This window comes from Triticum dicoccoides, chromosome 4B (genome assembly GCF_002162155.2).
Source record: "Triticum dicoccoides isolate Atlit2015 ecotype Zavitan chromosome 4B, WEW_v2.0, whole genome shotgun sequence".
Taxonomy (NCBI): Eukaryota; Viridiplantae; Streptophyta; class Magnoliopsida; order Poales; family Poaceae; genus Triticum; species Triticum dicoccoides.
In genome coordinates this window covers 527401998-527425240 of record NC_041387.1, presented here as the reverse complement: position 1 = coordinate 527425240, position 23243 = coordinate 527401998, and the positions used below count along the sequence as shown (strand labels likewise).

The window sequence follows — 23243 nt, the reverse complement described above, 5'->3', positions numbered from 1 at the left end:
GGCCGGCGCCGGGCGGCGGGGGCGGGGGCGGCGGGGGCGGGGGCGGAGGAGGTCGAGGGAGAGAGATGAGTAACGGGCGGGGGAGGGGGCTCGGCCGTTAGTTAGGTTAGTTAGGGCAGCCTTTGCCGTCCGCCCTCCTTTGTTGTCCGCTTTTCTTCATATTTGCCGTCTGCGGCGGACGGCAAAGCGGGGGGACGTTAAGTATTTTTTAACCAGCTCCTCACTGGGCCCCCCTCCCTCTTTGCCGTCAGCTAGCGGACGGCAAAGAGCTAGCTGATGGCAAAGGCTTTCGTTGCCATCAGCCAGTTCTTTGCCGTCTGCTTTCGGGTAGCTGATGGCAAAGAGCTTCTTTGTCGTCCGCTAGCTGACGGTAAATAGCTGGCAGATCGCAAAGTAGCTGATTCCAGTAGTGTCTCTCTCACTTTCACTTTCCTTTTTGAAAAGTTTTTAGGTTCCCCTCTTTATTTTTTTTATTTTTTATTTTTAAACTATATAAAAGCACTCAACAGAAATAAATGACTCTCTAAAACTTCCGGGTTGTCTCCCTGGCAGCGCTTTCTTTAAAGCCATTAAGCTAGGCATATAGTGCTTAAGTAATGAATCCACCCGGATCCCAAGGTATATCAAAGCCAATTTTAATTAACAATGATTTGTGATTTAGTAGTAAGCACAAAGTAGCATACATCATGCAATGACGAAGTATAACTCTCTTCCTATGCATCGGCATGTCATAAAAGAACAATTCATGCACACCAAGTAAAGGCCAATGCATAGTATAAGCAGTTTCTTGCAATTCTATCATATTGGAAACATAAAGAGGCGGAGATATAGTTCCTCTTTCATAATAATCGCAAGTAGGAGCAGCAAGCACATGCATATTATATCTATCAAAATCATCATGTGTAGTAGTAAAAGGCAACCCATCAATATAATCCTTACTAAGCGCAAACTTCTCCGGTATAGTGTAGTTGGGAGAATCAAAAAGATAATAGGACTATCATGCGTGGGCGCAATAGCAAAAATTTCATGTTTAACATAAGGAACTATGGCAAGTTCATCTCCATAAGCATAATTCATATTGGCATCTTGGCCACAAGCATAGCAAGCATCATCAAAAAGGGATATTTCAAGAGAATCAACGGGATCATAGCAATCATCCTTCGGTAAGCACAAAGGGGAATTAAACAGTGTATGAGTTGAAGAGTTACTCTAATTAGAAGGTGGGCACGGTTGATCAATCCGCTCTTCCTCCTTTTGTTCTTCGCTCTCCTCATCATCTTTTTCATCCAATGAGCTCATAGTTTCATCAATTTCTTCTTCCATAGCTTCCTGCAAAATATTAGTCTCTTCTTGGACAGCAGAGACTTTCTCAATAAATGCATTAATATTGTAATTGTATTCATAAGTTTTATAGCAATATCTAAGTATAGCAAAATTTTCAGGTCTATAAACTGCATCATCAAAATCATCAAACTCTTTAAACATAGATTCAATCTCATAAGCACCCATAAAAGCAACAAATTCTTCTATTTGTTCCACATCATAGTAATCATATCTACCATTAGCATAAGAAGCTAAGGTTTCATTATCATTGAATTTGCATGAAAAGGGAAGGTGTGGAGCCTTCATCCTAGAGCAACAAGTATAATCATGTATCAAGCATAGTTGACGAGCATACCAACGTAATATATGAATTTGATCCCATAATAGTTTCCCTTTTTGTGTCAAGCGATAATCCCTAAAGTATTCACGTTGATCCAATGTTACTCCCATAACATAGTTGAATGGGGTTTTCTCAGGATTATTAAAGTAGTACATAATATCTTTCACATAACGATCATCGAGGGTTTTAGGAGGTTCCCCATATCCATGAGCAGCAAGTACACCTAATTTTTTTGGTATTTCGTGTTCCATATCCATAACTAATGATAAAGAACAACTAAGAACAGCAAATAAAAATTACTTAGTGATAAAGCAAACAAGCACACACGAGAATATTCACCCCACGCTATGACTCCCCGGCAACGGCGCCAGAAAAAGGTCTTGATAACCTGCAAGTATACAGGATAGTTGTAGCCTCTTTCGATAAGTAAGAGTGTCGAACCCAACGAGGAGCTAAAGGTAGAACAAATACTCTCTCAAGTCCTATCGGCCACTGATACGACTCTACGCACGCTTGACGTTCGCTTTATCTAGAACAAGTATGAAACAAGAAGTACTTTGTAGGTGTTGTTGGATAGTTTGCAAGATAATAAAGAACACGTAAATAGAAAATAGGGGCTGTTTAGATAAAGATGCAATAAAGTAAATATAACGAGTGTGGAAAAGTGGTGGTAGGAGTTGTGGAATTATCCCTAAGCAATTGACTACTTTACTAGACCGATAGCAAGTTTTATGTGGGAGAGGCCACTGCTAGCATGTCATCCCTGACTTGGAATTCTATGCACTTATGATTGGAACTATTAGCAAGCATCCGCAACTACTAACGTTAATTAAGGTAAACCCCAACCATAGCATTAAGATATATTGGTCCCCCTTCAATCCCGTATGCATCAATTTCTATGCCAGATTGAAGCTTCTATCACTCTAGCCCTCCAATACATAGTCCTATCAACATACAACTAACCCTATGGCGTGATCCACGCGCGCGCTCATATGATGGGCACCAAAGGACAGCAACATAACCACAAGCAAATTAAATCAATCATAGCAATTCATCAACCACCAATAGGACAACAAAAATCTACTCAGACATCATAGGATGGAAACACATCATTGGATAATAATATGAAGCATAAAGCACCATGTTCAAGTAGAGGGTACAGCGGGTTGCGGGAGAGTGGACCACTGGATATAGATGAGGGAAGGTGATGGAGATGTTGGTGAAGACGGCGGAGGTGTTGGTGAAGATCACGGTGATGATGATGGCCCCCGACAGCGTTCCGGCGCCACCGGAAGCAAGGGGGAGAGAGCCCCCCGTCTTCTTCTTCTTCCTTGACCTTCTCCCTAGATGGGAGAAGGGTTTCCCCTCTGGTCCTTGGCTGCCATGGCTTGAAAGGGGCGAGAGCCCCTCCGAGATTGGATCTATCTCTCTGTTTCTGCGTTTTGGAATTCTGCCCTAGCACCGTTTCCTTTATATCTGGAGATGCGTAACTCCGATTGGATTTCGCCCAGACCGTTTTCCAAAAATTAGCTTTCTTGCGGCCAAAGAAGGGCATCAACCACCTTACGAGTGGCCCAGGAGGGTGGGGGCGCGCCCACCTGGAGTGGGCGTGGGCCCCTATCTCCTGGCCACCTCGGGCACCGTCTCGCGTTGATTTTACTTCCCAAAAATCACAAATATTCCAAAATAATTCTATGTCCGTTTTTATACCATTTGGACTCCGTTTGATATGGGGTTTCTGCGAAACATAAAACATGCAACAGACAGGAACTGGCACTGGGCACTGGATCAATATGTTAGTCCCAAAAATAGTATAAAAAGTTGCCAAAAGTATATGAAAGTTGTAGAATATTGGCATGGAACAATCAAAAATTATAGATACGATGGAGACGTATCAGAGATCTGCCTAAGAAGGTTGCTCTGTACTTCTGCTGCGAGGGCCGCAGTGTGCTTCTCTATACGGAGGGAGCGCTCTGTGTTTCCATTGACTGTTATAACCCCGCGAGGTCCGGGCATCTTGAGCTTGAGGTATGCATAGTGCGGTACCGCATTGAATCTGGCGAATGCGGTTCATCCGAGCAGTGCATGATAGCCGCTGCGGAAGGGGACAATATCGAAGATTAACTCCTCGCTTCGGAAGTTGTCCGGAGATCCGAAGACTGCCTCCAGTGTGATTGAGCCTGTGCAACAGGCTTCTACACCTGGTATGACACCTTTAAAGGTGGTTTTAGTGGGTTTGATCCTTGAGGGATCGATGCCCATTTGGCGCACCGTATCCTGATAGAGCAGGTTCAGCTGCTGCCACCGTCCATAAGGACTCTTGTAAGGTGGAATCCGTCAATGATGGGGTCGAGGACCAACACGGCTGAACCGCCATCACGGATACTGGTTGGATGGTCCCTGCGGTCGAAAGTGATCGGGCAAGAGGACCATGGGTTGAACTTTGGGGCGACTGGCTCCATCGCATAGACGTCCCTTAATGCACGCTTCCGTTCCCGCTTGGGAATATGGGTTGCATATATCATGTTTACCGTTTTCACTTGGGGAGGAAATTTTTTCTGTCCTCCTGTGTTCGGCAGCCGGGGCTCCTCGTCCTCGTCACTATGCGGCCGCTTTTCCTTGTTTTCGGCATTCAACTTGCCGGTCTGTTTGAACACCCAGCATTCTCTGTTGGTGTGGTTGGCTGGTTTATCGGCGGTGCCGTGAATTTGACACGAGTGATCGAGTATGCGGTCCAGACTGGACAGGCCCGGGTTGTTTCTTTTGAATGGCTTATTCCGTTGACCAGACTTAGAGCCACTGAATCCGGCATTAACTGTCGTGTCTTCGGTGTTATCGCCATTGTTGCAACGCTTATGTCTGTTGTGTCGGGGCTTGTCGTTGTTGTCTCTGGCCTCTGAAGTGCCAGGATTTCTTGAAGTGTTGTTGCTGCGAGCCAGCCAGTTGTCCTCGCCCGCACAAAAGCGGGTCATGAGTGTCGTGAGGGCTGCCATGGACTTCGGCTTCTCTTGGCCAAGGTGCCGGGAAGGCCACTCGTCGCGGATGTTATGCTTAAAGGCCGCTAAGGCTTCGGCATCCGGATAGTCAACAATTTGGTTCTTTTTAGTTAGGAACCAAGTCCAGAATTTCATGGCTGACTCTCCGGGCTGTTGGGTTATATGACTTAAGTCATCAGCATCCAGTGGTCGCACATAAGTGCCCTGGAAGTTGTCAAGGAATGTGTCTTCCAGGTTCTCCCAACTGCCAATAGAGTTTGTCGGCAAGCTATTTAGCCAATGCCGAGCCGGTCCTTTGAGTTTTAGTCGGAGGTACTTGATGGCGTGTAGATCATCCCCGTGGGCCATGTGAATGTGGAGAAAGAAATCTTCTATCCATACCGCGGGGTCTGTAGTCCCGTCGTAAGGCTCGATATTTACGGGCTTAAACCCTTCTGGGAATTCATGATCCATTACTTCGTCGGTGAAGCATAGGGGGCGTGCGGCGCCTCTATGCCGGGCTATATCACGACGCAGTTGAAATGAGTCTGGTCTGGTGTATTTGGCCCGGTCGGATTTGCTTTTAGTGTATCTGGCGTGATGGTCATCATCACGCGTTGGGACGCGCCCCCATGATCCGTAGATCGATCTTGATTGTCCTGCTTTGTTTTCCAATTTGTCTCATAGGTCATGTGTGGAGCCCCGGGACTTCGTGTTTTTGCTTGTTTGGCGGCGGGGTGCGGGCTGACCTTCGGGTTGATACTCCGCTTTGTCTCTGCCACGAGGTGGCTGGTCAGCCGCATCCTGTGCTGGTAGTGTAGGCTTTAATGCTTCCTCCTCGAGTTGAGGTAGCAACCTGCGCTTTGGGTAACTTTTGGTTGGGCGCTCGAGTCCGTATTCCTCGGCTACCAGGACCTCGGCTCATCTATCAGTTAGCAGATCTTGATCAGCTTGAAGCTGCTGCTGCTTTTTCTTCAGGCTTTTTGCAATGGCCATAAGCTGGCGCTTGAAGCACTCCTGCTCAATGGGATTCTCAAGCACGATGAATTCTTTGTCGCCGAGGCTCGCCTCGTCTTCGGAGAGGGGCATGTAACTATCATCCTCCGAGTCTCCATCCATTGCCTATTTAATAGGGCCAACGTGCCCATCCTCCTCTCCGGCTTGCTCGAAGCTTGGCTGGGCAGGATTGTTTTCATCTTCGGCACCGTCCGGAGTGCCATTGTCTCCTGTGCCAGTACTGCTATTTTTGCTATGACGAGGCTTAGAGCGGCGCCGATGCTTAGATTGCTTCTCAAGGGGATTATCCTCCGTTGCCTCATTGCCATCGCTTTCTTTGGGGGTGTCCACCATGTATATATCATACGATGAGGTGACTGTCCAGCGCCCTGTGGGCGGTGGTTCCTATTCTTCTCCTGCATCGTCATCCATACCGTCGATGTCCTCGGAGTCGAAATCAAGCATGTCGGTTAAGTCGTCGACAATGGCTATTAAGTGGGTGGTGGGTGGGAAACGAATTTCTTCGTCGTCGCTTCCTACTCGAGCCGGACATAGTTCGGCCAAGAGTCTTCTGATAGGGAGAGAGACTTTAATGACTTTAGCACGTCGCCTAAAGGTGAGTGCTGAAAGATATCAGCGGAGGTAAACTCCATGATCTGTGCCCAATCAAGGTCGATAGGCACGGATGCGCGTGGTTTGGAACCTATAACCGGAGACGAGTCCGAGGGTCTGATGACACAGATCTCTTTGGAGGTGAAGTCTATGTTCGGCTCTAGCGCCGATGAGTGTGCGACCTCCGTGGCGGGGTCTATCCACCCATCCTCGGATGGCACGATCTGCTCTAGGTCTAAGGTCAGGGCAGCCGTAGGTGCGTTCTCCTGAACACCGCCTGATGACAGATCTAAGTCATGCTCATCGTGACTGTACGGCGCACCTGTCATGGGCTCAAATCCGTCAAAGATCAAGTCTCCGCGGATGTCGGCGGTGTAGTTCAAGCTTCCAAACCTGACCTGATGGCCAGGGGTGTAGCTATCGATCTGCTCCAGATGGTCAAGCGAGTTGGCCCGCAGTGCGAAGCCGTCGAATACGAAGATCTGTCCGAGAAGAAAAACCTCACCCTGGATCGCATCATTGCAGATGATTGAAGCAGCCATCAAGCCTTAGCGTGACGACACAGTGGAACTCTCAATGAAAGCACCAATGTCGGTGTCAAAACCGGCGGATCTCGGGTAGGGGGTCCCGAACTGTGCGTCTCAGGCTAATGGTAACAGGAGGCGGGGGACACAATGTTTACCCAGGTTCGGGCCCTCTCGATGGAGGTAATACCCTACTTCTTGCTTGATTGATCTTGATGATATGAGTATTACAAGAGTTGATCTACCATGAGATCGTAGAGGCTAAACCCTAGAAGCTAGCCTATGATTATGATTGTTCTTGTCCTACGGACTAAACCCTCTGGTTTATATAGACACCGGAGGGGGATAGGGTTACACAGAGTCGGTTACAGAGAAGGAGATCTACATATCCGAATTGCCAAGCTTGCCTTCCACGCAAAGGAGAGTCCCACCCGGACACGGGACGAAGTCTTCAATCTTGTATCTTGATAGTCCAACAGTTCGGCCAAAGTATACAGTCCGGCTGTCCGAGGACCCCCGAATCCAGGACTCCCTCAATGGGCAGAAGCACTATTCCCTTTATTAGTAGGTATAGATTTTGAATCGGCAGTGAACTTCGGTTAGTATGTTCAATGTAAGTACTTGTTTGAATCGAATTTGTGTTAGTTTGCACCGAATTCGTTTTATACTCGACTAAACTTAGAAGTTTGCCTAAGTCCATCCAAAACTTAGTGAGGTAAATTTACTCCACTAAGGTTTACTCGGCGGTTTACTCCGCTATCTTTGATTGACTAGAGATGCCCTAACAACTCAGTACCACACTAAAGCCTTCGTACATCAACTGCCAATTCGTTGGAGCGGCCCTTAGAGAAACTCCAACGCAACGACCCAAATCGTCTACCTGCGTCAGTTTGGGTTGGCGCGAACAAAAGTGGAGGCCCAACGCCGACCCAAACCTAAAATGCGTCTGCTTTGCATCTGTGCCGGTGCATTTGTGGCCCAAATTTGGGCCGGAAATGTGTCGGCGTCACGCGTCAGCTACAACGGTCGACATTTTTTAAGCTGGGCATGTTGGGGGGTCGTCCTCATCTGCTTTCAGAAGCCCCCCGTCCCCATGTCGCCATCCTCTGCTCCCCCGTCGATGACAACCCTAGCCACCTTGATGACCCACAAGTATAGGAGATCTATCGTAGTCCTTTCGATAATTAAGAGTGTCAAACCCAACAAGGAGCAGAAGGAAATGACAAGCGGTTTTCAGTAGGTATTCTCTACAAGCACAAAAATTATGGGTAACAGATAGTTTTGTGATAAGGTAATTCGTAACGGGTAACAGGTAACAAAGTAAACAAGGTGCAGCAAGGTGGCCCAATCCTTTTTGTAGCGAAGGACAAGCCTAGACAAACTCTTATATAAAGGAAAGAGCTCCCAAGGACACATGGGAATTATCGTCAAGCTAGTTTTCATCATGCTCATATGATTCACGTTCGGTACTTTGATAATTTCATATGTGGGTGGACCGGTGCTCGGGTACTGCCCTTCCTTGGACAAGCATCCCACTTATGATTAACCCCCCTCGCAAGCATCTGCAACTAAGAAAGAGGAATTAAGGTAAACCTAACCATAGCATGAAACATATGGATCCAAATCAGCCCCTTAGGAAGCACCGTATAAACTAGGGTTTAAGCTTCCGTCACTCTAGCAACCCATCATCTACTTATTACTTCCCAATGCCTTCCTCTAGGGCCAAACAATGGTGAAGTGTCACATAGTCGACGTTCACATAACACCACTAGAGGAGAGACAACATACATCTCATCAAAATATCGAACGAATACCAAATTCGCATGATTACTTATAACAAGACTTCTCCCATATCCTCAGGAACAAACATAACTACTCACAAATCATATTCATGTTCAAAATCGGAGGAGTATTAATATGCATAAAGGATCTGAACATATGATCTTCCACCGAATAAACCAAATAGCATCAACTACAAGGAGTAATCAACACTACTAGCAACCCACAAGTACCAATCTGAGGTTTTGAGACAAAGATCGGATACAAGAGATGAACTAGGGTTTGGGAGGAGATGGTGCTGGTGAAGATGTTGATGGAGATGGACCCCCCTCCCGATGAGAGGATCGATGGTGATGACAATGATGACGATTTCCCCCTCCTGGAGGGATGTTTCCCTAGCAGAACAGCTCTGTCGGAGCCCTAGATTGGTTCTGCCAAGGTCCGCCTCGAGACGGCGGCGCTTCGTCCCGAAAGCTTCCTTATGATTTTTTCCATGGCAAAAGACACCTTATACCAGAAGATGGGCATCGGGGGGCTTCCAGGTGGCCCAAGAGGCAGGGGGTGCGCCCGGGGGGTAGGGCGCGCCCCGACCCTCGTGGACAGAGGGTGGCCCCCCTCTGGTGCTTTCTTCGCCCAATATTTTCTATAAATTCCAAAACTGACTTTCGTGGAGTTTCAGGACTTTTGGAGTTGTGCAGAATAGGTCTCTAATACTTTGCTCCTTTTCCAGCCCAGAATCCAGCTGTCGGCATTCTCCCTCTTCATGTAAACCTTGTAAAATAAGAGAGAAAAGGCATAAGTATTGTGACATAATGTGTAGTAACAGCCCATATTGCAATAAATATCGATATAAAAGCATGATGCAAAATGGACGTATCAACTCCCCCAAGCTTAGACCTCACTTGTCCTCAAGCGGAAGCCGATATCGAGAAATATGTTGACATATTTAGAGATAGATGTGTGGATAAAATAAAATACGGACATGAGGGCATCATGATCATTCTTAGAACAACAACATATATATATCGTCATATGAATTCTTATGCTTAAAGTAACAATCTATTCACAATGTCAAGTATGAATCATAAACTTCATTGAAAACTAGCAAACTATAATCTCAGTCATTGAGGCAATTGCAATTTATCATAACATCGGAAAGAGTCAAATACAAGAGCTTTTCAGCAAGTCCACATACTCAACTATCATTTAGTCTTTCATAGTTGCTAACACTCACGCAATACTTATGGGTATGAAGTTTTAATCGGACACAGAGAAAGATAGGGGCTTACAGTTTTGCCTCCCAACCTTTTACCTCAAGGGCAATGTCAACAATAATGCTTTGTGAAAACCCACATCCAATTGGATATATATATCATGATCTTTCCAACACATAGTGCTTGCCAAAGGATAAAGTGTAAAAAGGAAAGGTGAAGATCACCATGACTCTTGTATAAGGTAGAAGACAATAATAAAAGATAGACCCTTTGCAGAGGGAAGCAGAGGTTGTCATGTGCTTTTATGGTTGGATGCACAAAATCTTAGTGCAAAAGAATGTCACTTTATATTGCCACTTGTGATAGGGACCTTTATTATGCAGTCTGTCGCTTTTATTTCTTCCTTATCACAAGCTCGTATAAAGCTTGTTTTCTCCACACTAATAGATCATACATATTTTGAGAGCAATTTTTATTGCTTGAAACAATGAAAACTTACTTGAAGGATCTTACTCAATCCATAGGTAGATATGGTGGACTCTCATGGCAAAATTGGGTTTAAGGATATTTGGAAGCACAAGTAGTATCTCTACTTGGTGCAAAGAGTTTGGCTAGCATGAGGGGGAAAGGCAAGCTCAACATGTTGGATTATCTATGACAGTATAATTTGTTTTGGATACAAGAAAACATAACTCATTACGTTGTCTTCCTTGTCCAACATCAACTTTTTAGCATGTCATACTTTAATGAGTGCTCACAATCATAAAAGATGTTTAGGATAGTATATTTATATGTGAAAACTTCTCTTTCTTTATTACTTCCTATTAATTGCAACGATGACCAAAACTATGTTTGTCAACTCCCAACAATGTTTATTCATCATACTCTTTATGTGTGAAGTCATTACTCTTAATAAGATCCATATGATCTTTTTATTTCTTTTTGTTCTTTCTTTTTCTTTCAAATCATAGCAAGATAGCAAAGCCCTCGACTCAAAATTAATCTTTATTATATATATAGCTCAAGAACTCGATTACATAGATAGGGATCAACACAAAAACTCAAAGCTAGATCAGATTAAAACTTTATTCTACTAGATCAAGATATAACCAAAAGGATCGGACTAAGAAAAACAGCAAAGATAGAAGTGTGATGGTGATAAGATACCGGGTCATCTCCCCCAAGATTGGCAGTTTCCAAGGGGAGTGCCCATGCCCATGTGATTATGTCTCTTTCTTCGTGGGTGGTGATGATGGAGTTGTTGATGATGTAGGCCTTTTCCTTAATTTGCGCTTGAGGATAGAATTTTGGTCCCTTAAGTCATCGATCTCCTGCTCAAGGCTGAATATCTTTTTGCATAATTCCTGTTTATTCTCCTGCAAGAGACCAAAAGGGATAAACTCGATCTTAGGTTTCTTTGCTCTATCGGGGAGGCTTGACTTTTTAAACTCCACGTGCATGTCCCCAGACTGAGGTAGTGGGACTTCATCTTCATCTGAGCTCGTCTCCTCCTTTCCCTTAGGATCATAGTCTTCTTCTTCCTTCATGGTCCAACCACAATGCTCCAAGTCCCCGTAGACCTTGGGGTCTGCAAGGTAATCAGCCACATAGCTTTGTCCCTCTGAATCCTGGGATGACATATTGCTCTACTCTGCGGCAGAAACAACTCAAAACAAAATTAGAGGATTTCGTCGTGGTACGTTGGTCCAAATCTTCAGAAGATTATATAATGTTTTTTTACCGACCAAAAGAAGTATCGTGCAAGAGAACGGAGTCGTGGATGGCACACGAGGTGCCCACGAGGCAGGGGGCGCGCCCAGGGGGGTAGGGCACGCCCTCCACCCTCGTGGACGCCTCGTGCCCTTTCCAGACTACTTCTTATTTTCCCATTTTCTTAAATATTCCAAAATGGAGAAAAATTGATATTGGAACTGTTTTGGAGTCGGTTTACTTACCGTACCACATACCTATTCCTTTTCGGAGTCTGAAACATTCTGGAAAGTGTCCCTTATGTGCTCCTCCAGGGTTACGGTGTCAATAACATTGGTTTCAACATTTATGGGATTACCTGATATAATGTTTGATTCTTTGACCGTTCACCACCTTCGGATTTGTGCCTTCGAAGTTGTTGATTTTTATGGCACCGGAAAGATAGTCCTCCTCGATAACGTAAGGACCTTCCCATTTAGAAAGAAGTTTTCCTGCAAAAAAAATCTTAAACGAGAGTTGTATAGAAAAACATAATCACCTACATTAAACTCATGCTTTTGTATCCTCTTATCATGCCATCTTTTAACTTTTTCTTTAGACAGTTTGGCATCTCATAAGCCTGGGTTCTCCATCCATCAAGTGAGCTTATGCCAAATAACCTCTTCTCACCGACAAGTTTGAAATCATAATTGAGCTCTTTAATGGCCCAATATGCCTTATGTTCTAGTTTGAGAGGTAAGTGACATGCTTTTCCATAAACCATTTTATACGGAGACATACCCATAGGATTTTTATATGCAGTTCTATAGGCCCATAATGCATCATCAAGTTTCTTGGACCAATTCTTTCTAGATCTATTAATAGTCTTTTGCAAAATTAATTTAAGCTCTCTATTACTCAATTCTACTTGACCGCTAAACTGTGGATGGTATGGAGATGCAATTCTATGATTAACATCATACTTAGCAAGCATCTTACGAAAAGCACCATCAATAAAATGTGAACCACCATCAGTCATTAAGTATCTAGGGACTCCAAACCTCGGAAAAATAACTTCTTTAAGCATCTTAATAGAGGTGTTATGATCAGCACTACTAGTTGGAGTAGCTTCTACCCACTTAGTAACGTAATCAACATCAACTAAAATATGTGTATATCCATTAGAGGAAGGAAACGGTCCCATATAATCAAAGCCCCAAACATCAAATGGTTCAATAACAAGTGAATAGTTCATAGGAATTTCTTGATGTCTACTAATATTACCAATTCTTTGACATTCATCACAAGACAATACAAACTTACGGGCATCTTTGAAGAGAGTAGGCCAATAAAAACCGGATTGCAATACCTTATGTGCAATTCTATCTCCCGCGTAATGTCCTCCATATGCCTCGGAGTGACACTTGCATAGGATCTATTCCTGTTCACGCTCAGGTACACAACGTCTAATAACACCATCTACTCCTTCTTTATAAAGGTGTGGGTCATCCCAGAAGTAATGTCTTGAATCATAGAAAAACTTTTTCTTTTGCTGGTATGTGAAACTAGGTGGTATAAATTTAGCAACAATGTAATTAGCATAATCAACATACCATGGAGCAGTACTAGAAGCATTTATGACAACCAATTGTTCATCTGGAAAGCTATCATCAATAGGTAGTGGGTCATCAAGAACATTCTCTAACCTAGATAAGTTGTCTGCAATAGGGTTCTCAGCTCCCTTTCTATCAATAATATGCAAGTCAAATTCTTGTAGCAAGAGAACCCATCTAATAAGTCTAGGTTTAGCATCTTTTTTTCATAAGGTATTTAACAGGAGCATGATCAGTGTGAACGGTTACTTTGGAATCAACAATATAAGGTCTGAACTTATCACAAGCAAACACAACTGCTAAAAATTCTTTTTCAGTGGTAGCATAATTTCTCTAGGCACTATCTAGAGTTTTACTAGCATATTGGATAACATTTAATTTCTTATCAACTCTTTGTCCTAGAACAACACCTACAACATAATCACTAGCATCACACATGATTTCAAAGGGTAAATTCCAATCAGGTGGCTGAACAATAGGTGTAGAAATCAAGGCTTTCTTAAGTATTTCAAATGCTTCTATGCAATCATCATCAAAGACAAAAGGAACATATTTTTGTAATAGATTAGTCAGAGGCCTAGAAAGTTTTGAGAAGTCTTTAATGAACCTTCTATAAAAACCGTCATGACCAAGGAAACTTCTTATACCTTTGATGTCCTTGGGACACGACATCTTTTCAATAGCATCAACTTTAGCTTTGTCAACTTCAATACCTCTTTTAGAAAATTTATGCCCCAAGACAATACCTTCATTAACCATAAAGTGTCACTTCTCCCAATTCAAGACAAGACTAGTTTGTTCGCATCTCTGCAAAACTCGATCAAGGTTGCTTAAGCAATCATCAAAAGAAGTTCCATACACGGAGAAATCATCCATGAAAACCTCAACAATCTTTTCACAAAAGTCAGAGAATATAGCTGTCATACATCTTTGAAAGGTAGCAGGTGCATTACATAAACCAAAAGGCATACATCTATAAGCAAAGGTACCGAAAGGGCAAGTAAAAGTGGTCTTATCCTGATCCTCTTTTGACACAAGTATTTGAGAGAAACCAGAATAACCATCTAGAAAGCAAAAATGTGTATGTTTGGATAATCTTTCTAGCATTTGATCAATAAAAGGTAAAGGGTAATGATCTTTTCTAGTAGCTTTATTCAATTTGCGAAAATCAATTATCATTCTATAACCTATAATAATTCTTTGTGGGATCAATTCATCTTTATCATTAGGAACAACATTAATACCTCCCTTCTTAGGGACACAATGGACGGGGCTTACCCATTGACTATTAGCAACAGGATAAATTATACCTGCCTCCAGAAGCTTTAGTATTTCATTTCTCACCACTTCTTTCATCTTAGGGTTTAACCATCGTTGGTGATCAGCAACTGGTTTAGCGTCTTTCTCCAGTTTTATTGTGTGCTGGCATAGAGTGGGGCTAACGCCTTTAAGATCATCAAGAGTATATCCAATAGCAGCACGGTGCTTCTTCAGAGTTTTCAATAATTTCTCTTCTTCCTGCTCTGAAAGGTTAGCACTAATAATAACATGATATATCATCTTTTCATCAATATAAGCATATTTAAGAGTATCAGGTAATGGTTTAAGCTCAAACACGGGATCACCCTTGGGTGGAGGAGGATCCCCTAGGATTTCAATAGGCAAGTTGTGTTTCAAAATGGGTCCCTGTTTAAAGAATACTTCATTTATTTCCCTTCTTTCATTCATAAACATATCATTTTCATGGTCTAGCAAATATTGTTCTAAAGGATCATTAGGAGGCACGGCAATAGAAGCAAGACCAATAATTCCATCTTTACTAGGAAATTCTTTATCACGGGGTTGTCTATGGAATTTAGCAAAATTAAAATCATGAGACATATCCCCTAAACCAACAGTAATAATATCTTTTTCGCAATCTATCTTGGCATTAACAGTATTCAAGAAGGGTCTACCAAATATAATGGGACAAAAGTCATCTTGTGGGGAACCAAGAACAAGAAAATCAGTAGGATATTTAACTTTCCCACACAAGACTTCAACATCTCTAACAATCCCAATTGGTGAACTAATATCTCTATTGGCAAGCTTAATTGTAACATCAATATCCTCTATCTCAGCAGGTGCAATATCATGCATAATTTCTTTGTATAAGGAATGAGGTATTGCACTGGCACTAGCACCCATATCATATAAAGCCATGATAACAATGATCTCCTATTTTAACAGAAACAACAGGCATGCCAACAACAGGTCTATGTTTATGTTTAGTATTGGGTCTAGCAATTCTAGCAGCTTCATCACAGAAGTAAATAACATGCCCATATCGACCAAGAGATCTTTAACCATAGCAATACTAGGTTCAACTTTAATTTGCTCAGGAGGTGTAGGTGTTTTAGCATTACTCTTACGAACCATAGTTGAAGATTTAGCATGATCCTTTATTCTAATAGGGAAAGGTGGTTTCTCAATATAAGTAGTAGGAACAATAGGATCAACATTATAAGTGATAGTCTTTTCTTCAACTTTAATAGGTTCAACTACTTTTACTTCAATGGTAGGATGATATTTAAACCACTTCTCTTTAGGGAGATCAACACGAGTAGCAAATGATTCACAGAAAGAAGCTACTATCTCAGAGTCAAGTCCATATTTAGTGCTAAATTCACGAAAAACATCGGTATCCATAAAAGATTTAACACAATCAAACATAGGTGTTATACTTGACTCCTTACCTTTGTCGAGATCCCAATCTTCAGAGTTGCGTTTAATTCTTTCCAATGAATCCCATTTGAATTCAATAGTCTTCATCATAAAAGAACCAGTACAAGAAGTATCGAGCATGGAGCGATTATTGAGAGAAAGCCGAGCATAAATTTTTTGAATAATGATTTATCTTGAGAGCTCATGATTGGGGCATGAATATAACATTGACTTAAGCCTCCCCAAGCTTGAGCGATATTTTCTCCTTCGTGAGGCCAAAAATTATATATATAATTACGATCACGATGAACCAGATGCATAGGATAAAACTTCTGATGAAATTCCAATTTCAATCGGTTGTAGTTCCATGATCCAATATCATCACATAGCCTAAACCATGCCAATGCCTTTCCCTTCAAAGATAAAGGGAAGACCTTCTTCTTGATAACATCCTCAGCCATACCTGCAAACTTAAATAATCCACAAACTTCATCCACATAGATTAGGTGCATATCGGGATGTAGTGTTCCATCTCCTGTAAAAGGATTAACTAGCAGTTTCTCTATCATACCCGAGGGAATTTCAAAGTAAACACTTTCAGTAGGTTTAGTAGGTTGAGGAGCAACTCTTTGCTCTACTGGTCGGGGTGAAGATACCCCGAACAAGCCCCTCAAAGAATTATTTTCCATAGTAACAAGCGATAGTAAATTTCAGCACACTATAAAATTTTCCTTACCAAATTCCACCTACCAAAGGCGCTTCACTCCCCGGCAACGGCGCCAGAAAAGAGTCTTGATGACCCACAAGTATAGGGGATCTATCATAGTCCTTTCGATAAGTAAGAGTGTCGAACCCAACAAGGAGCAGAAGGAAATAACAAGCGGTTTTCAGTAAGGTATTCTCTGCAAGCGCTGAAATTATCGGTAACAGATAGTTTTGTGATAAGATAATTCGTAACGGGTAACAAGTAACAAAAGTAAACAAGGTGCAGCAAGGTGGCCCAATCCTTTTTGTAGCAAAGGACAAGTCTGGACAAACTCTCGTATAAAGGAAAGCGCTCCCGAGGACACATGGGAATTATCGTCAAGCTAGTTTTTATCATGCTCATATGATTCGCATTCGGTACTTTGATAATTTGATATGTGGGTGGACCGGTGCTCGGGTATTGCCCTTCCTTGGACAAGCATCCCACTTATGATTAACCCCTCTCGCAAGCATCCACAACTACGAAAGAGGAATTAAGGTAAACCTAACCATAGCATGAAACATATGGATCCAAATCAGCCCCTTACGAAGCAACGCATAAACTAGGGTTTAAGCTTCTATCACTCTAGCAACCCATCATCTACTTATTACTTCCCAATGCCTCCCTCTAGGGCCAAACAATGGTGAAGTGTCATGTAGTCGACGTTCACATAATACCACTAGAGGAGAGACAACATACATCTCATCAAAATATCGAACGAATACCAAATTCACATGATTACTTACAACAAGACTTCTCCCATGTCCTCGGGAACAAACGTAACTACTCACAAATCATATTCATGTTCATAATCAAAGGGGTATTAATATGCATAAAGGATCTGAACATATGATCTTCCACCGAATAAACCAACTAGCATCAACTACAAGGAGTAATCAACACTACTAGCAACCCACAGGTACCAATCTGAGGTTTTGAGACAAAGATCGGATACAAGAGATGAATTAGGGTTTGAGAGGAGATGGTGTTGGTGAAGATGTTGATGTTGATGGACCCCCTCCCGATGAGAGGATTGATGGTGATGACGATTTCCCCCTCCCGGAGGGATCTTTCCCCGGCAGAACAGCTCCGCCGGAGCCCTAGATTGGTTCCGCCAAGGTTCCGCCTTGAGATGGAGGCGCTTCATCCCGAAAGCTTCCTTATGATTTTTTCCAGGGTAAAAGACACCTTATACGAGAAGATGGGCATCGGGGTGCTTCCAGGTGGCCCACGAGGTAGGGGGCGCGCCCAGGGGGGTAGGGTGTGCCCCCCACCATCGTGAACAGAGGGTGACCCCCCTCTGGTGCTTTCTTCGCCAAATATTTTTTATAAATTCCAAAACTGACTTTCATGGAGTTTCAAGACTTTTGAAGTTGTGCAGAATAGGTCTCTAATATTTTGCTCCTTTTCCAGCCCAGAATCCAGCTGCCGGCATTCTCCCTCTTCATGTAAACCTTGTAAAATAAGAGAGAAAAGGCATAAGTATTGTGACATAATATGTAGTAACAGCCCATATTGCAATAAATATCAATATAAAAGCATGATGCAAAATGGACATATCACACCTTGACATGATGGGCTTCTTCTCCGGCAATGGCAATGACAAAGCCAAGGGCAAGGCCCCCGCCACCCCTCTTCCCCGCCTCTCCCCGCCTCCGCCGGCGTCTTCCCGCCGGCCGAGGCAGCGCGTGAGCATGCCAGTGCATCAGGCGGAGTGGCACTGGCAGCACCGCGTCCCTCTCCCCTACCCCGACATCACCCTGCCGCATGACTGGCACTTGAATCCGGAGAGGATCTCAGTGTCGGCGGTGCCGCGGTCGGCAAGGGCGCACGCGGAGGAGGTGCGACGCCGGCAGGCACTGCTGATGGCAGAGCAGCGCCACAACTCCGCCTACGACGCCGACTCGCCCTATTGGGCGTGTTGGTTTGCCTTCGAGCACGAGGAGGTCAAGTAGCGCGGCGTGCGCCAAGTCTCCCGTAGCTCCCCGTCGCCGCCTCCCGTAGCTCCACGTCGCCGCCCATCGTCGTACGCGACGAGGACCAGGAGGTGGAGGCCACCTACCAGGCGGCCATGGCGGTTGTCCTCCAGGAGAGCGAGGAGGAGGAGCGACGCAGGGAGGAGGAGGAGGCAGCGTTCGAGGCGAGCATGGCGGAGGCCATGGCGCTGTCCGCGGTCGGCGATTGCGTCGTGCCACCACTGGCCCCGCCGTCCCCAGTCAAGGCCGAGCCGGAACCAACCCCCATCGAGCGCTACTCTTGGACGAGAGTAGTGAGCGAGTGGGTGAGCGCCCCGCCGATCAGGATGTGGGTGACGCTGGTGCAGGAGGCGACGTACCTCGAGCACTGGCGGCAGCGACGGCTGACCGAGGAGCGCCGCGAGGGCGAGTACCTCGAGCAGCTGGAGCGCGACGCCGAGGAGGAGCAGCGCGAGGCGGAGGAGGAGGCACGACAGGCACATGCCGCGGTGGCACATTCCGTAGCGGCCAACATCGCCGTGGTCTGGAACACGACATTCCCCTAGGCCGGCCCTGCGCCGACGCTGATCGACCTCACCGGCCCCGACGCCGCCGACGAGGACGCCTAAGGCAGCGGCGCCCTCTTAGTTTGATTTTTTTATGTCCAATTAATGTAATATGGACGCGTGGACTCTCGCCGGCCTTCGTGGCTGGCTTTAATGTTTAATTAATGTTTGTTCTATGTTTAAAATATTTATGGTCTTTCTTTTCCCGCGCGCCGTCAAAGTGGGTCGGGCTAGCGTTGGGCGCATACGCCTACCCAAACGCAAAAACGGACGTGGACGTCTGCCGGTCCGACCCAAACGAACGAAAAGCGGACAAAATCGCCGTCTGGATCGGCGGGTTGGAGTTGCTCTTACATGATTTGGATTGGGACTTTTTGTCAAGAGCAAAAGGCATGACACGACATATCTTCCTTTTTCCTTCTCGAAGAAAATGAGATGTACCTACAGCATGGGTGCACCGCCAATGCTTATGCCTTTGGACAGCTCGCCATACTTATCTTTATTTATGCTCATCTGATCACCAAGTTTTCCAGAGCAAACAAAGATAGATAACAACAGAGAAACAAGTTCCTTTAGATGCAAACGTGGCGTCATCCAAGCCATCGAAAGGAAAACGAGCGGGCCAGATATACTGCGCCCTAGCGAGTTACCCGAACGTACGGGAGAAAGAAATCAACAACAGGTGGGACGGCCATCTTCCACCCCTCTCCCATCGTCTCCACCCGACCGCCACTCCCCACTCTGTCGCCCCCCTCGACGCGGCGGCCGCCGCCGGGATGACCGCCTTCTAGCACACCACAACCGATCTCCCGCGGAGTCCCCCGCCCGCCCCTGCGCTGCGCGGACGGAGATCCGCGACCTCGTTGGTAAGCCACCGACTTCCCCCGCCCGTAACCCTCCCAAGCGATTTGTCCCGATTCGTTTCCGGCTCCTGCCCGCGCGTTCGTGATGTTAGGTGTCTCTCGTGACCAGATGCGTGGTTGAACCTGGGCTTTTGGTCCTCCTTTTACCGTAGGGCGCTTCGGGTGGAGACCTCGCCGATTTGGGGATTTCCATGGCTGTTTGTAGGCACGAAATGTCCGATTGGGAAAAAATATATTATAAAACGATGGTTGGTGAAATCTCTATGCCTTGCACGATGATAAAGACAGATGGTTTGTAGCCTGAAGCCGAGGAGTGAGTAACCAGTAGGCCGTATAGTGTTGTAATTCCATGGGAATTGCGTGACTGATACCTTCTCTGGATTTTTGGGTCTGATGACATTTTCTAGAAGGTAGGGCATATATAGACTCGATTATCTAAGCAGGGCTTGGTCGAGTCCACTAGAAACTATCTCTAACTGAACCTGTTTGAGGAGTCATAGGCTTTATTAGGCTCTGGATACCGTATGATTGCGAACCTGTCATGATGCAAATGACTATTTTATTTTCCTAAGCTGGTTGAAAGCAAGAAATCATATCTTTGCTTAAGAATTGCCGTGTTCATTGCGATACAATTAAACAGCTCAATTGGGGTGTATTAGCATCAACTCAGAACCTGCTATTGCTTTCATATAAATCATGTAGGGCTGAACTAGACTTGTAGTCCTATGTTTTCGAATTTATGTTCCGAAGAAGCAATTTTTTCCTTTGACCACTAAGCATTCTTCTTATTGCAACTATTAAATGATGAGTAAGCCATGTGTAGACTTTGTAGGATTTGTTTGATCCTCCCATAGTTCTGTTTAGGGATGCTTAGTTGGGCAATAGCTCAGCTAGACAGCTTTTGCTTACCAGCCTTGCCGTGTGAAACTGTTGTCAGGAGTGGGTCGTTGGTTTTCTTTGCGAAAAGTTTGCCATCGGAAGCGAGCCGATTTGGCTCTCCTGATCTCAAGGTTTTTGTAGCCCATCCAAGCTAGCTGGCCCACAAAAGCTAAGATATTTGAACAGTTCCAAACACCTAGCCTTGCCCGGCAAGGCTATAACTATTCTTGCCTAGGATCCAAACAAGTCCTTAATTCGCAGCTAGTCCTGTGTAGGCTTTACCGAGCGGGTTAAAACAATGTATTGATAATATTTATTTTCCATTAATGTGCAGTAGGCTTAGATGATCTCTTGCATAATCCATAGTGGATCTCCCCAGTTAATTTACCATGATTTTGGAACTCTTGGGTAGTTTCTTCTAGTTTATATGTTAGTACATTAGTGATAATTAACTGTTTTAAAAAGCACTGAGGCCATGTGATAGCACACATGTAGTTTGTCTAAACAGTTCTTATCTAAAACTAGTGAATGATGCTCCTTCACGATAAGTTTCCAGCAGTAAGAATGTTTACAATAACTTTCCCGCATGAATCCTGCTTGCCGAGTTTCACCTTCTATAGATACTGCAGTTCTTGTCAATTTATCTATTAGATTTTTTATGTACTGGAAAGTCTGTACATAAGTACTGACTCAGGGTAGCTACAAAGCCGACTGAGAAAATCGCTACCTAATCAACTAGGCCACACATCATTAGTCCCTACTCTCGACTAAAGTAGATACATATGCAGTCAGTAACATCGCTTGGCACTCTCAGCATTTCTGTGTTTGTTATGTGGTTTCTGAAATTGCCAGTACACAGGGAAACTGTATTATATTGTTAGAAAAAGAAACATGATTATGTAGTTAATATGACTCATTGCCTGCCTGGTCAATTGGTTGTTTACTTGATGTTTTTATAGACTGCTGGCTTTATTTCATTTGTGAGAGCATTTCACACTTAATTTTTTTTCGCTCAGCATAAATAGTTGTGGTCAGTTTTACTGGAGAAATTTGTATTTCCCCTATGTAAGTATGGTATTATTCGCTTGTGAGGCATTCTGATTTTCTGCTGTACATCAGAACTGCAGATGCACAAAACATAGTGTACCAGCTCTTCCTCATTCAAGATGTGGAGTTTTGCATCAAATGCCATAGCTGGAAGCATAAAGAAAAGGGTGCAACCATCAAAAGGCAGCCTATCCAATCCTGATTGCTCTGATGACGATGGTTCTTCATGTGCAAGTCGAGAGGAAGGCCTTGAATGCCCAATATGCTGCGAATCCTTCAACATCGTAGAGAACGTTCCTTATGTCTTGTGGTGTGGTCACACAATGTGCAAGAACTGCATCCTAGGTCTTCAGTGGGCTGTTGTCAAGTTCCCAACCCTTCCTATCCAGCTGCCTCTCTTTGTCTCATGTCCTTGGTGCAACCTATTATCTTTCCGGCTGGTGTACAAAGGCAACCTCAAGTTCCCACGTAAGAACTACTTTCTGCTCTGGATGGTTGAGAGCATGAATGGTGACAGAGCAAAGTTCCATTCCTCTGGTCATGAAGAGCGCCAATCAGTATGTCCCTCCAGTGGTGGCACCAGTTCCAGTCAACACCACCGAAGAACCCCTACGGCACGAGCAGAGACCTCTTCTGCCAGAGATAGAAATGCCGCTGCCAACACCTCCAACACTGCCAGCGTGTCTCTCCAAAAGCTCATGGTGTGCTTCGTGCAGCTGACTGCCAAGTTCCCGCTCGTGATAATGTTCCTCCTCATAGTTCTCTACGCCGTCCCTGCCAGCGCCGCGGTTCTGCTCCTGTACGTCCTTGTCACGTTTTTGTTTGCGCTGCCGTCGTTTCTGATCCTCTACTTTGCTTATCCCACCTTGGACTGGCTCGTGAGAGAGATATTCACTTGAGCCGCGCTGTTCTGAAATGTAAGTACAGTTTATGTAGCTTTGTGAAAGGTGAAACAAAGCTTTGGATATCTGTTCCATCCATGGCACCGCTTTGCTGTTATGGCCACTGTATAGATTGCCCTTTTCTGCTCCTTGTTTTTTCTTCCCCTTTTCTGCTCTGGCCTTTTGAGGCTGTGGTTTGCTGTAACTGTCTGCTCATTGAAATGTTGTTCTTGTTCATGAGTGCCCCAACCTTTGTAACTTTCCTTTTGTTATGGTCAGGTGTTTTTACCATGTTTTGCCGCTCTTTCGGGAATGCTTGCGTTGCGATGTTCTCATACAGTTGTTTACATTTTGGGTACTGATTCTTCGTTTGGGACATAGCATCCGCATGTCGAAGTTCGGTGCCGGAGACGTCCGCCTTCTCGGACTTGCCCAACCAAACTTGGGCCGGATCGGCATGTTGGCCACGGTCCTTGGCCCTGACAAATACTCTCGACTCCCACCAATCTGTTGCGGAGAACGCCTACACTAAATTGCAA

General features: G+C 44.6%; 1 protein-coding gene across 2 annotated transcripts; it reads left to right on the top strand.

Moving 5' to 3' along the window:
• Positions 1 to 19713: 19713 nt before the first annotated feature.
• Positions 19714 to 22995, top strand: LOC119291251. 2 transcript variants are annotated; one of them, XM_037569980.1, is made up of 2 exons: positions 19714 to 19900; positions 21904 to 22995. In XM_037569980.1, the coding sequence occupies exon 2, from the start codon at positions 21943 to 21945 to the stop codon at positions 22720 to 22722; it is 780 nt and encodes a 259-aa protein (XP_037425877.1). In that variant the 5' UTR covers positions 19714 to 19900; positions 21904 to 21942; the 3' UTR covers positions 22723 to 22995. The 2 variants fall into 2 exon arrangements, with proteins under 2 accessions (XP_037425877.1, XP_037425876.1); XM_037569979.1 differs by having other exon boundaries at positions 19715 to 19900; positions 21896 to 22995.
• Positions 22996 to 23243: the final 248 nt, after the last annotated feature.